The 15,148-nt window shown below is 46.4% G+C and overlaps 1 protein-coding gene across 3 annotated transcripts; it reads right to left on the bottom strand.

The window, feature by feature from the left end:
• Positions 1-197: 197 nt before the first annotated feature.
• LOC106730266 (leukocyte immunoglobulin-like receptor subfamily B member 5) lies at positions 198-5,749 on the bottom strand. Of its 3 annotated transcripts, none has more exons than XR_004322870.1 (7): positions 5,618-5,749; positions 5,335-5,370; positions 2,951-3,088; positions 2,820-2,862; positions 2,694-2,731; positions 1,437-2,474; positions 198-1,330 (listed from the first exon to the last, which is right to left on the bottom strand). XR_004322870.1 is itself a non-coding variant. In XM_014563530.2 (7 exons), the coding sequence occupies exons 1-7, from the start codon at positions 5,649-5,651 to the stop codon at positions 2,232-2,234; spliced, it is 456 nt and encodes a 151-aa protein (XP_014419016.1). In that variant the 5' UTR covers positions 5,652-5,749; the 3' UTR covers positions 198-2,231. The 3 variants fall into 3 exon arrangements, 2 of the variants coding, with proteins under 2 accessions (XP_014419016.1, XP_032343856.1); XM_014563530.2 differs by having other exon boundaries at positions 198-2,345; positions 2,422-2,474; XM_032487965.1 differs by having other exon boundaries at positions 198-2,474.
• Positions 5,750-15,148: the final 9,399 nt, after the last annotated feature.

Raw genomic sequence — 15,148 nt, 5'->3', positions numbered from 1 at the left:
TCCCCCATCAGCCTGGCTTTTCCTAGTTGAGACTCATCAAGCTGGAGCCTTCTGCTCCGTAGAATGACTTGCACACAAGCTCCAAGTAGCGTCACTTTATCTCCCGTCACCAGCCCAGTGTCCCACCACGTCTGCCTAGTGAGGCGTCCTCTGTGTTTCCAATACTCCCATAAACTCCCTGACATCCATTAGGGACATGCAGATCAAAACCACAGTGAGACATCACTTCTCACCTGCAAGGATGACTGTCATCAAAAAGACAACAACAAATGTCGGCTGAGGACGTGGAGAAGTTGAAATCCTCATGCATCGCGGGCAGGTAGGTACAGCTGTTGGGGAAAACAGTCCGGCATTTCCTCAACATATGAAGCAATGAATGACTCAGCGACTCCACTTCTGGGTAAATACCCAAAAGAATCAAAAGCAGGAACTTGAACAGGTATTTGTACAGCCAGGTTCATGACAGCATTATTCACAACAGCCAAAACAAGGAAACAACTCGTGTCCACTGATGGGAGAATGATTAAACAAACTATGGTATATACCTACCCCAATGGAATATTGTTTAGTCTTAAAAAGGGATCAGGTGCTGACGGATGGGTAGAGCTCGGTGGTGCAGCACGTGCTTGGCATGCACGAGGTCCTGGGCTCAATCCCCAGTACTTACAGGAAGGAAATTCTGACACGTGCTATGACATGGATGAACCCTGAAGACATTACGCTGAGTGAAATAAACCAGACACAAAAGACCGCACGTTGTATGGTTCCATTTATATGAAATATCCAGAGTAGGCAAATTCGTGGGGACAGAGGGTGGACTGGAAGATATCGGGCGCTGCGGGGAGGGAGAATGGGGAGTTGCTGCACCAATGAGACCCTTACCAAGGGAAAATGTGTGGACATTATGATGCTTTGAACAAGTTGCTGAGACGGACTATTGTCTGATGTGTCTCTGCAATAGAATGGTTCCAAGGGACTTCGCTCTGGAGCGGCGACATTCGAGGCTGCGCCTGATCCTAAGACATATTTACACAGCACATTCAGCGTGCCCAAAATCCTCGGGGGAGTAACCGGAAAATGACTGATGTGGCTGGAATTAAGTGCGCATGAAACTGAGACTGAAGAGACTATAAGGGTCAGATCAGGGTGTCCCAGCCTTGGCGCTGTTGCCATTGAGGACCGGGTGATTCTCTGCTGGCGTCCAGGAGGGCTGTCCTGAGCATTATAGGAGGTTTACCAGCATCCTTGTTCTCCATCCACCAGGCGTCGCTAGCACCATGTCCCCTCCAGCGGCGACAGCCAAAAACATCTCCAGACGTTGCCAGATGGCCTTTGGGGGGCAAGATCACCCCCAGTCACATTGGGCTACAGCTCTCTGGGACTTAGAAGGCAAGATAAACTTGGGTGCATGAATATCTCTTTTTAATGCTACTCACTTTTCAAGCGTTCTCTCTTTTGATTCCCACAGAAGCCAGAGAAATAGGTGCGGCTTTAGTCCCATTCTGTTAAGAAAATGTGAGCTTGAAAGAAAACGTATTTTTCTAGCTGAAGCGTGGGTGCTGGGAGCCAAGTAGGTCATTCTCCTCTGGCTTGGCACATGTTTTTCCCGCTCTGAAGGCTTCAGCTCTCCGCACCTCCTAGAACGTTGGACCAAGATGTCGTTAGAAACTTCCGCCTGCTCAGTTTGACCCTCACTTCTTCTTGATTTCTCCTGGTATTTGGTACCGGTGTGTGCTCCTTGGACGAGCCTGGACAGCTATGCTGCCCGGTGACCCAAATCCCCCTTCCACCTGCTCCTGTACGTTACGCCCTCGTGGCTTTCCAAGGGCCAGACCGTGCGGTCTGCCTCTCTCAGCGGACCAGGAGTTCCTTAAGAGCAGAAGCTATGTCTTACCAATATGTGCAGCCTCAGCACAGGTCCAGAGAAAGAGTCCACTTCTGTGAACATTTGTTAAGTAAGCAAGTGAGGGGGTAAATGTACAAAGAACCAGGAATCCCTTAAGAGACATGTGATGGGTCCCAGAATTTCTTGACAGTTGACAAGACTTCTGTATCCTTGAGTCTTCGGGGAGCTCCGAGAAGACGACTGGTATTGAGGTTCATGAGTGGGACGCTTCACGCAGCCTCTTCTTCCTTAAGGGGCCCTTGAGGCCTGGATTCCCCCCCCCACCCCGCCTCCGCCAGCTCCGGCTCTGCACTCAGGACGAGATGGAGTCGGCACAGACACGGCGCTATCTTGGGGGCTCCTCAAGGGCGCCGGAGAATGGTGGGTCCACGTTCTCTGCACAGGAATCTTGGTGTAGCTGGGCGGAGATCACCTCCTGTTTGCCTTGCTCTGTGGGGGCCTGTCAGCACAAGCACACAAGGTAAGGTGAAAAGAGAGCACGTGGGGAAGGGACCGGGGAAGGAGGAAAGACTCACCTGCGTGTCCATCTGTCTGTCCTCCTCGGGCCGGGTGTCCACTGAGACCTCGCCTGCAAGGAAGAAGAGAGGACAGGCTTCCAGGGAGTGCCCTCACATTGCCCGGTCCTGCCATCTCTGTTTCAGAGACGGATGACTGAAATCAGGGAAGGGCTGTGACATCACAGCCAGCAAGGTTGCCCCCCCTTCTCCGCTCCTTCCAGGATGCCTTCTGTCCTCCCCTGAATACGTCCTTCCTCACCCCCAGTGCCCCCCCTTCCCACTCCTCTTACATTGAGTTTCTTCTGGGAAGTCCATGCCGGGGCTGGTGCTGAGGGAAAGGAGACAGAGCATTAAGGGAGGTCTGAGGAATCAGACAGAAGCAGCGTTTTCTATTGGGAGGGTCCAATTTCTCCTACCTGTCGTAGGTCCCTTGGCTCTTCGTCTCACTATCAACGGCCTCTGCAGAGAGTCGGTGATTAGAGTCCCAGACCCACCAAGCCTCTCCCCACTCTCCTCCCAAGTTACCCCTTCCCCCTCCAGGACGTACTGTGTTTGGCTTGACACCAGCACCAGCAGAGGAGAAAGAGAAGGAGGAAGAGTAGAGGGAGGACAGAGATGACGGACGTCCCAATCACGATGGGGAGGGACCCATTCTCCGGAGGGTCTCGGTAGATTTCAGGTAGATCTAGGAATCAGTAAACAGTGAAGATCTGTTATTGATCTCCTATTGGATTAATTCATCCACTTAATGAGTATTTATTGTGTGCCTTCCATGTATGAGGTGTTATTGGCTATTCTGGAAACCGTAGTAAACCTACTCAGCAATAGAGTCTAGACATATGAACCAACACACTATTAAAGTCTTTACTTTTCTGTGAACTGAGATGAATTATGATAAAGCTATTTACCGTGCATCATAAGAGCAATTTCTTTGGGAGATGGTCCCTGGAGGCTAAGATACAGCCAGGTCTCAGGAGTACCAGGCGAACAGCCTTCCAGGCAGAGGGAACAACACACACAAACGCAGAGGCGAGAGGGAGTTTTGTGAGACCCACACGCAGAAAGGACAAACAGTACATGAGGGAAGAACGGCTCCCGGTAAAGACAGCAAGGTCAGGAGACATCAGCAAAGGTCCAAACGTTGGAAGGATAGAGGAGAGTCTGGGTTTAAGTCTACATACAATGATGACCCGCAAAGGGATTGACAAGCCATGGGCTTGTATTTTTTTTTAATCACTGGATTTCCAGTGTGATAAATGGATTTAAGGGGCCAGCTGGAAAGTGGAGCGACAATTAGGGAACATGCCACCGGCAGTTAGGTGACAGGTGATTGTGTAATGACAAAGTGATGATGATGGAAGGAAAAGGGAATGAGCGCGCAGAGTTTTTTGAGGATGGAAATGGTGAGCTTTGCGATCTGGTAACGGAGTAGGTGGGCACTGAGAGGAAAGGGGAACAGCAAATACCATTCTCAGTGAGTTGGTCATTGGAAGGGATGGATGGCATCCACTGAAAAAGAAGACCAGTATGAGGAGGAGGTTCTGAGATGTGCTGGGGAAAGGTTCTACTGAGCTTCTCATTAGGTCTCTGAGTAGATGTTAAATGATTCATTGGATTTGAAACTCACAGGAGCATTTTTTGCTGGAGTGAGTGGCAAGCTTACAGTCATTAGCAGATGCGTGGGGCTGAAGGAGATCACCTTTAGTCCACCCAGTCAGACAGAGAAAAACAAATAATCTGTGGTGTCACTTATATGTAGCCTCTAAAGAGCAAAACAAATAAAACAGAACGAAACCGGATTTATAGAACCAGAGAATAAACAGGTGGCTGCCAGAAGGGAGGTGGGGGTGAGACAGGTGAAGGCGGCTAAGAAGCACGAACCTCCAGGTCTGTAATGAGTCGTGGGGAAACAGGAGGCGGCGTGAGGAACATGCTCAATAACAACAGCGTGACTTTGTACGGGAACAGACGGCCACTAGCCTTAGCGTGGTGACCATCTCATAGTGCATGCAAATGGCAGATCATTATATAGTGCACCTGAGACTAATGTAATATTATATTTCAATTAATTAAAAACCTATGCTAGGCACATAGTACAATGTAGAGGTCACATCTAGGGCTCAATATACCTGGAATATGAAAAAACTAACTTACCTTTTGGTGGAGTTAATATGATTCAAATGAGATAATATGTGCAAAAACTGAGAATGGCACTTGGCAATGGGAAAACCTCAATAAATGTCACCTAGCAATTGTTAACAGTATACCATGGTCTCTAATCTGGGCAAAGCGCTGCTGTCTGAGCTCGACACGCAACTGTATCTTACCCGATGCAACACTCTGTTATTATTTCATTTTGGAAAGAAGGAACTTGGGCTCCAGTGCAGGAAACTGCTTGCAAAATGTTACAGAACCAGCAAATGTTGGAGGCTTCGTTTTACCTCCAGTGCATCTCCTGAACAAGAGTGCCATCCTTGTGGGCAGACCTTCCAAAGCTGAGAGAGCTGGGAGCAGCTGAGGCGATGACAGGGGGCACGCAACATACCCGCCACTGACGGCCCCGGCCCCGCACGCACAGGGCGCTCTGGGGCCGTGCGAAGCGCCCAGCTCTCTGCGTCCCGCGTTGTGAATGCCGACTCCTACTGTGTTCCCTTTCAGCATTATTGTGAAACCTGAGCATTCTCTTCTTGACTCATCCGTGTCGTGTCGATAGGGAAGAGCTGGGGGTGGGAAAGCTTTCTAGAGAAGGGGAGGGGTTTTCCACCAAAGACTGGCCTAATGGTGAAGAATTAAAATATAAAAAAATACAAAGAGTGTAAATGAGGGGCTGGTGCAGGCTGCAGGCTGGGGTTCTTTCAAGGCTACTCAAGCTCATTCTGCAGTTCGCTCAGCCCCGCTCAGCTGTCTAGGCGGAAAAAAGGAAACACTCACCAGTCTGTGCCCAAATCCTTTGGTCCAGGCAGAACGCTAAAATAGAGAAAGACTTGGTAAGGGATGTCTCCCAGTAAGACAACGATTTCCAGACACCCGAACTCAAGGCACCGGACTTAGGCCAAGCTGAAGGAAAGTAGCCCTAAAAGTGGTCATCTTCCTGTAACTCACTAGTCTCAGGGCCCCGCGGAGGAGGACTCCCACGAGCGGAACCCAGGTCACGGACCTCACTTTATCCTCTTCCCTCTCCGGCCTCCCACACAAATTCCCCTGCAGGACTCACCGAGTCCGAGCATGAGGACGACCCCCGGGGCCATGGCCGCGCCTCTGCGCACAGCGCCCCCTCCACACCGCACAGCCAGCCGGGCAGACAGCGTTCCCAGGCGGCGGGCACGGACGGCGCAGCCGGGGGCTTTAACCCCTTGCCGCAGAGTGACGACACCCCCTGCGAAGCAGAAAGAGGAACTGCTGCTTGTGCAAGACGGGGTTCCACCTTCCAGCCCAGCCCGGCTGGGCGCGAGTTACTCTGTGGGCTCCCGCTGTGAGCTCACAGCCACAGAGACGCGGGAGACTTGTGTAACTCATGCACGTAAACAGTGACCTGTTTATGTACAGAACTGAAGGAAGTTTTACCCAAAAAGAAGGAGGGGAAATGCAGTTAGAAAAGACTGAATCTAATATGCAGACTGTAATATGTAAAACAATTACACACGGTGTCGCAGACCTAAATCCAGCTTGAGGATTTCATGGAGAGCAACGTGGAGCCGCAAAGATGCCTGAAAGACCAGTTCTTTTGTCGGATGCGGATTCTCCGCAGTAATAGTGGGTATGAAAAGATTCCACCAAGTCCGAGAGAAATTTTCCCTGAATTACTACATTCCAAGGATTATGTCCTGACCAAAAATCTCTGATGGGGACCCTAATCTCAACTCACTAGAAATGAGTGTTTTAATTTGCTTGGGACAATCTTCCTTTAATGACCTTCCTTTAATCTGAGAAATAAGTAAGTTCTTGAATATTTGATATCTTACACTGGCTTTTTTCATAAAAGGAAAAGTATATATCTTTTCTTCTCTGAAAATGGTTCTGATCTGTTGACAAAAAATTAATCAACAGTCAATCTAAAGGAGAAAGAGAGAATTTTATTTGTGCCAACCTGGGATTCTAACTTGGAAGACAGTCTTTCAGAAAGCCATCTTCATAAAGCTTTTCTCTTAATTGTTTTTTGGCAAGACAGAATAATGGATTAGTGATCTACATTGTTCTTTCGAATGAAGAAATTTGAAATGAATGGTTTTATTATCCTGTACTGTTGTTTATGAAACTCAGTCAACAAAACCTTCAGGTGTTTGCTAATATACAATCGTTATTATAACTGAACGGGAGGACATAATATAATTTTAGGAATACATGCATGTGGTTCTTGTTAGCTGAAAACTAATTAATTATGTTTTGCGTTTTTTAAAAAAAGCGTTGGTGAGGATGTGGAGAAAAGGGAACCTGGGTGCATTGTTGGTGGGAATGTAAATTGGCGCAGCTGCTGTGGAAAACAGTACGGAGGTTCCTGAAAAAATTAAAAATAGATCTGCCATATGACCCAGCCATCCCACTCCTGAGCGTGTATCCAAAGGAGGCAAAAACAAGGTGTCAAAGAGATACCTGCCTGCTTATGGTTATTGCAGCATTGTTCACAACAGCCAAGATGTGGAAGCAATCCACCTGCAGATGACCAGGTGAGGAATATGTGAGAGAGAGAGATTCAACCATGAGAAAGAAGGAAGTTCTGCCATTTGTGACAGTACGGGTGGACCTCGAGGGCGTTATACTAAGTGAAATAAGTCACACAGAGAAAGACAATTACTGCGTGACATCACTTATAAGTGGAATCTTAAAGAGCCAAGCTTGTGGAAACAGAGTAGATGAGTGGTTACCAGGGGCTGGGGGTGGGGGAAATGGGGAGACGTGGGTAAAGGGCACAAACTTCCAGTTATAAGATGGGTACGTTTTGGGGTCCTAATTGTTGACTGCAGTCACCAACATAATGTGTATAGTTAACAATGCTTGAAAATTGCTAAGAGAGTAGATCTTTTTTTAGTTTCTCTTTTAAAATATTTTTATTTATTATCTCGTTATATTAGTATTTTTGGCAGGGGGAAGTAATTAGGTTTATTTATTTTTTAATATATTTTTATTGAAGTACAGCCAATTTACAATGTGTCCATTTCTGGGGTACAGCACAATGCTTCAGTCATATAGAAACATACATATATTAGTTTTCATATTCTTTTTCACCATAAGTTACTACAAGATATTGAATATGGTTCCCTGTGCTATACAGTATAAACTTGTTGTTTATCTATTTTATATATATTAGTTAGTTTATTTATTTTAGTGGAGGGACTGGGGATTGAACCCAAGACCTCGTGCATGCTAAGCATGTGCTCTACCCCTGAGCTACACCCTCTCCCCAAGAAAGCAGATCTTAAGTGTTCTCACCACGACAAAAAAAAAAAAAAAAAAAAAAGGAACTTATGCAAGGTGATGGATATGATAAGTAACCTTACTGTGGGAATCATTTACGATATATTTGTGTATCAATTATACACCTAAACTTACAATATTCTATGTCAATACCATCTCAGTAAAGATTTTTGTTTGATGTTAGATCAGAACAAGCAGAAAGTAAGACTCCGGCCGAGGCGTCGATGGCGGGGGCGGCAACGTTGCTCAGTCCTGGGGTATTTGACGTGATTGTCCTTCCTGGAGCGTTTTGGTTTAGTTTGCCGTCAAGGGGATTTGTGACTCGTTCCGCATTTCTCTTGCTAAAGGGTCTTCTTCCTGTATCACACTATACTATAGGAGATAGTTTTAAGAAGCATGAATGCCACACTTGTTATAAAACCTTTTTTTTAATTGTTGCAAAATCTTAATTCCGTTGCACACATTGTAAAGAGAGCAAGCCGGCGGCCCACCCCCTCGACTACTATAGTCTTCCATTCCCAGTACATTTTCTTAAACTGAGTTTGTTCAACTTGTGATTTACTATTCTACCGAACTTTGGGAGTTTTAGTGACGATGTAGTTTTAGGAAGGTGTTGTTTATAATGTTGATTTATGTGTCAGTTGTGAGCACTTTAAGAAGTTTAATTACAAAGCTAGACAGAGAAATAACATCTCCCTTCAATGAACTCACCAAGTAGCGCCAGTCCAGACAAAAATGCCTCCCTGTCATAATCACTGCCCGTTGTGAACTGAATTAAAGTGTCTTAAATATTTTCAAATGCATTTAGAAAATGTAGCAGGCTCAGGGCTCTCACTGAGGCCATCCACGTGCATCTGGCGAGCAAACTTAGGTGCTTAGGACCAGTCACTGCATTGTAATCAGTTACACTTAAAACACACTGACTCTCAGGCTCTCCTCTGTTTTCCAACAATGACAAATTTAGAAAACTTCTCTACACTTTGGTTCCTTTTTTAATTGGACTAATATATATATAACATAAAATTGTCCATTTTTAAATGTGGCTTTAAGTACATTCACAATGTTGTGCAACCATCACTTCTATTTCTTTACAAGACTTTTCATCGCCCCCAAGCAGAACCATTTGTAACCATTAAGCATGAGCCACCCCCTCCCAGTCTCCCTCCCCACAGCCCATGGTCATTCCTAATCTTCTGTCTATGAACTTGGCTGTTCGAAATATTTCATATAAATGGAATCATACAATATGTTATTTTCGGTGTCTGGTTTCTTTCACTTAGCCTAGTATCTTCAAGGTTCATCCATGTTGTAGAATGTGCCAAAATTTCACTCCTTTTTAAGGCTGAGTGCTATTCCATTGCGTGTATATGCCACACTTAGCTTATCCATTCACCTGTGGACGGACACTTGGGTTGCTTCCGCCTTTTGGCTGTTGTGAATACGGTTGCTGGGAACATGGGGCAAGTGTCTGTTTGAGCCCCTGCTTTCAATTCCTTTGGGCCCACTTTTATTCTAGAAACATAAGTCTAAACCAAATGACTCCCTTATGTATTTTAAATGTAAAGCACTGTTAAAAGTTAACCTCTAGCAGAACTTGTTTTCTTAAAAATTAGAAACATGTGGTGGGGACAGGGTAATAGCTCCGTGGTAGAGCGCGTGGTTAGCATGCATGAGGTCCTGGGTTCAGTCCCAAGAACCTCCATTAAAAAAAATTTTAAGAGTCAGCCTGATTATTAAAAAAAAAAAAATTACAATGTGTCAATTTCTGGTGCAACATTGTAAACAGACTACACTTCAATAAAACAAAAAGTGAAAAATAATTAAAAATTAGAAACACATGTCCAAAGTAACAAATGTATAAAGCTGTCCTAATTATTTCCCCAAAAAACATATTTTTGAACATAATCCATAGGTTCATATATAAACTTTTCCATGGCTGGGGGACATCCACTACAGAGGTTGTCACTTGAAGTGTGACAGGTCACAGCTTTTAGAAGAGGACCCCAGACTGAGGTTGCATGAATTCATGGGATTTCTTCACTCTTCCTATAACGTCAGGGACTCCGTCTTGTACGCATTGATCTTGTCACCCAAGTTTTATCTTCCCCTGTCTTCCCACCATGTGGCTCTACCCAGGCACTGGCACCTGGGGGCCAGACCTGGGGCTGGGCTGCAGGGAGTGTGGACATGGGAGGCTGGCCATGTGGAGGTGTGTCCAGCTGCAGGTTACATCTGCCTGGTTCTCATTTCCTCGTTTGAATCTGCAGGTCTCCCTCCCTTTCACTTAATAGGACTTGACAAGCATTGAGTCATTCTATGTTTAAGCCTTTACTTTTTTCTTCCTGTCACCTCAGAAACCGCAGACAAACTTAAGTGACATCTATCTGATCAGACTGCTTATCTCCCACATTTCTGTCTGGCTCAGGGGTTGCAAAAGGGAAGGCCTGAGCAGGCTGACATGTCTGCCCAGGCGGTGTAGGGCAGGGCGTGGAGAAGGGCACCGCTCCTGGGCTGCAGTTCGTCCCCGTCCTGTGCAGCCTCCACTGGCCATGCCCTGCCCCTTCCTCTGTCCGTGCTGGACCAGGAGGGCCTGATGGAGGCAGGACCATGCCCTCCGGGCTCAGTCTCCTGCTGTGTCTTGGTGAGTCTTGGTGGGGGTAGGGACACGGGAGGGCACGCCCCACACAGAACATCCCGGCCAGGCCCGCACACGTGGACCCTGGATACCACCACATGGCCAGCCTCCATGTCCACACCCCCTGCAGCCCAGCCCCAGGTCTGGCCCCCAGGTGCCAGTGCCCGGGTAGAGCCACATGGTGGGAAGACAGGGGAAGGCAAAGGGACTCCATAGCCAGCTTGATTTCTCTTTCTCGCTCGCTCTCTTTCAGGATTTTATCTGAATCAAAGTATCTGGGCACTAAATAGTGAACACATCCCTACCCACAAGGATCCTGGTCCCTCTTTGTCCAAAAACACTTGCACCTGAGGCTGATGAGACCTCAGGAGGAGCTCCCTCAGCAAAAACGAGATCACCACCCATGCCTTCTTCCACCACCGCATCCCCGGCATCTGGACGGCAGGGAGTTCCCCACACGCCTTCACAAGCCAGGAGAGAGGAAAGCCATTTTGGACACAGAAAAGGCAGAAACCTGGCGGCTTGTTTCCTGATGACGCCTGCTGTCTTCCACCCTCTCCTCTTCTCTAGGGAGACAGCTACTGGTCAAGGGGAAAAGCATTGCCTCTGGAGACAGACGTAGGTAACAATCCTACTCTATTTCTTACCTGGAGTACCCCCGGTTGTCCCCATAGCTGAGGCCACGTTCCCAAGTTACTGGATGGAAGTCTTATTTGGGGCATTCTCTGGTTCTAATTACCACTAAAGGACATAGTGTCAAATAAACACAAGGGCCACATCAACTTTAGCAGAGGCTGGATGTATCCGGGAAGCGTTGCGTGCACAGTTAACCCAGACAGCTGCAGCCCGAGACCTTGGCACCGGCGCAAAGGACCGGGCTTGTAAGTCCCCCAACCAGGCTGACTCCCTCAGCTGCTAGCCCCAGCCTCCTAAACTTGTTAGTCTCCTGTGCTCGCCAGCAAACTTACCACACATCTAGAGGCTTTAAACAACAGAAATTTATTCTCTCACGTTTATTCCTCTGGTGGAGACCTGAAGTCTGAAATCAAGGTGCCTGCAGGACAGCACTGCCTCCAAAGGGTCTCGCGGAAAACGGATCCCTCATCTCTTCCAGCTGCGGGTGCCCCGGGAGCTCCTTGCTTGTGGCTGCAGCCCTCCGGTCTCTGTCTCCACCTTCACATGCCTCCCGTTCTCCCCTTGGGTCTCCTCTAAGGACACTTGCCTTTGGACTTAGGGGCCACCCAGATAACGCAAGACCATCTCGAGATCCTTAACTTAATTACGTCTCCAAAGAGTCCTTGGTTGGTTCCACTGGAGTTTGGGGTGAATCTCTCCTCATGGGGAACAGAAGACCTCACCCCCAAGTCAGCTCTTCACAGGCCGTGGTGAGGGAGTCTCGTTTGTCAGAACATCTTTTCTCAATTGAATATTAACCCTAGTCCCTAGGAATCATTTATCAAGATGTTACAATCTTTAAAGAATTCTTACAGGCACAAGGTGTGTATTATCTGCGTTAACTCCCAACCAAAACCCCACAGAGCAGTCCACTCCTTCATTCAAGAAATATTTATTGAATAATTACTATGTACCGTGCATCATTCTAAGTTTCAGAGTAACTTTAGAATTCCAAATAGATTCTGAACGAATTCTAAATAGAGTTCATTTAGAATTTTAGAATCATTCTAAAAGGTTTAGAATATTGGGATTTAAAAGTCAAACAAAGTCCCTGTCCTCATACAGCTTGAGTTGGTGGGGAACTGCAATCTCCCAAGTGATTATTCATTTAAATCTTGGTATGCAATGTCATTTCATGCTGGGTGAAAAATGCAAAGCAGGAATGGGTACAGAAAGGGTCTGTCAGGCGGTACTCATGTGTCATTTGATATATAAATGGGGTGGACCATGAATTCCACAGTGAGAACGTGATCTGTTCATAAAGACTTCAAGAACATTATAGACCAGGCCAGGTGGAGCTCTCAGGGACAAACATTCTAAAACAGAGGGAACAGCCAATGTGAATTGAACTGGCAGGGCACCAGGAGGCTTTGGAAAGCAGAAGTTCCTTCATCACTGGACAGAGTAGGCGGTGATATTACTGAAGGAACAGTGAGGCGAGGAGTGCAGATTCTTGGACCTTTCTGGCCATTTTAATACCTTTGCGTTTTCCTCTTGGTAGGTCTGTTTATCAGTTTTCTGTGGCTACATAACAAATTATCTCAAACTTTTAGACATTCTCCATTTATGAGCTCACAGTTTTGTAGGTCAAAAGCCCAGGAATAGTATGGGTTTTCTGCTCAGGGTCTCACAAACCATGATCAAGGCGTCAGCGGCAGCACTCACACCGCAGGGGCCACAGCGCTCACGCTGACTGCGGTCCAGGTACATCTGTCCGTCCACCCACATTCCACTGCGTCCTCGCTGAACTTCTCTCCCAGATGACGTGTTTAAAAATAGTAACAGCAAACTAGTGTTTGTGCTGACTAACGGCTGCAAGATAGTCCTCTCCTTGGAATAGGAATGGATGCACCATTATTTGCTTAGGATGACCCAGACTGCTGGCTTTTTACGCTGTTTCCAGCCTTTCTGTATTAAAGAAATGCAATCGTTGTTCTTGTGCAAAGGCAATCAGCAGTTCTCTTACCAATCATGTTGTGGGCGTGCATGCATATTCATAGGTCACATTCGAGGGGGGCATTGCTGGGTCTGAACCTGTAAACTGAGTGGATACCAACAGGGAGATCCTGCCCCGGGGGGTCCCTCATGGTGTGTGTAAGAGGGAAGAGAGATGGGAAGACTTCCCATCACCCCCTTTATATATCTGGCCGAGCACATACCACTCATTACCTACATGTTCTCAAGATAAACCGTAGTCTCCAAGTCAGAGGACTCAACAGCACTCTATCATCATAGTTCATCCTAAATCTGCCTGGTAGTTAGGGTGGCCACCTGTGACAGCCAGCTGGCTTTACGCAGAGGGAAAACCAACCACTCGCATCTTCACGCAGTGTGGAGTTGGGCTCCTGCGCTCCTTCAGAAACTGGGGCTAGGACTGCCACCTCCCCCAGTGCTGTCATTCCAGAGATGCTCCCTGATCCTTGAGAAAGACATTCCTCGGTAATAAAGGTGGCAAGGGGCTTGCTTACTTTCTAAAGAGATTTGCACACATTTCAGAGAGACAGAGAAAGAACCTACAAGTTTTCTGTTTTCTTTTCCAGAAGATATCTTTTTTAACTGAAGTATGGTCTACAATGTCGTGTCAGTTTCTGGTGTACAGCATAATAGTTCAGTCACACATATTCATTTTCATATTTTTTATTTTGGGAAGAGATAATTAGGTGGGTTTCTTTTTTAATGGAGTTACTGGGGACTGAACCCAGGACCTTGTGCATCCTACAAGTTTTCTAAAGCAAATCCTCTAAGAAATTGGAAGAGACACATCTCTTCTCTTAATTGCCAACAGGGAGGAGTAACCTCTTATTTTTAATGTGTAACTGCCCTCATGCTTGCTTTCAGACCTCACCACAAGCTCCCAGGTTTTGGTGCCAGTGTGGTGGCCAGAGCCTCCCACAAGCTCCCCACCACCACCTGAGTGCAGGCTGGAGATGCTAAGCCCTACTTCTCCAGTCCTAGCACCAAATCCCCAGGACTCCACTCCTCCATCCACCATTCAATTTTCTGTCTCTAGGAGCTTGAGTTCCGAGTTCTCTAAATATCCCATGTAAGTGAATCATACACGTTTTGTCCTTTTGTGCCTGCCTTATTTCACATAGCATAAGGGTTTTTTTTTTTCCAATAAGTTTATGTTTAATGGATGTAAACACATACATATATACATACATACCATACACATATATGCAGGAATGGAGACAAAAGTTTTATGGGGGGGCAGGTAATTAGGTTTCTTTCTTTCTTTCTTGAGGAGATACTGGGGATTGAACCCAGGACCTCGTGCATGCTAAGCATGCACTCTATGAGTTGAGCTATACCCTTCCCTGGAGACAACAGTCTTAAACACATGAAACAAAAGTAATAAATTTTTTTTTTTTAGAAAACCCAGCAAGTCATAAGAGGCGAATTCACACCCCCACTTGTAGGTACATCATTGGCATTCTACCCCCGGAAGATGACATCTTCCACTGAAAAGCTCAAGCTACATTTTGTACTTTTTTTAAGGCCATTCATAAAATTCTGAAGTTTTTCTCCTGCATATACTTAAAAAAAAACTGCATTATTTTGCCTAGTTCAAGCGTCTGCCCTCCTTAAATAAAGAAAAAGCATTCCACGAATATATTTCCAGGTGGCAATTCTACTTAGCGCAATGTTTTCCAGGTTTGTCCGTGTTACAGCGTGTGCGAGAGCTTCCTTCTTTCTTACAGTTACGTATTTCATTGCATGGATAGACCATATTTTGTTAATCTGATGATGGACACGTCGCTTGCTGCCACCTTTTGGTTGTTTGAATAATATTGCTGTGAACTTGGGTCGAGAACAGTCCTGCAGTTCCTTAAAATGTTGCACGTACTGTTAAGCGCGTGACCTAGCGTCTGCTCTTAGGTGTCTGTCAAGTGAATTTTCGGATTCTCATTTTTCAGCTTTATTTTGGGGGCAGTGTTTGATAAATACCGTTTGCGACTGTGTACTTCTAGGAACAGGGCTCGTGCTTTGGGGTAAATACGCACATTTCTCCTTCGAAGGATT

The sequence above is a fragment of the Camelus ferus genome, chromosome 9 (assembly GCF_009834535.1).
Source record: "Camelus ferus isolate YT-003-E chromosome 9, BCGSAC_Cfer_1.0, whole genome shotgun sequence".
Lineage (NCBI taxonomy): Eukaryota > Metazoa > Chordata > Mammalia > Artiodactyla > Camelidae > Camelus > Camelus ferus.
Note: the sequence above shows the minus strand (reverse complement) of the source record. Positions and strands in the feature narration are given on the sequence as shown.

What these genes read in the sequence shown, in the direction of transcription:
- LOC106730266 (XM_032487965.1), bottom strand. Translation starts at nt 5,651, where the DNA reads ATGGCCCCGGGGGTCGTCCTCATGCTCGGACTCG. An exon ending in CGTCCTCATGCTCGGACTCG is followed by an intron (nt 5,371 to 5,617) that starts GTGAGTCCTGCA and finishes TCTCTATTTTAG; the next exon opens with CGTTCTGCCTGGACCAAAGG. An exon ending in CTGGTGTCAAGCCAAACACA is followed by an intron (nt 2,863 to 2,950) that starts GTACGTCCTGGA and finishes GACTCTCTGCAG; the next exon opens with AGGCCGTTGATAGTGAGACG.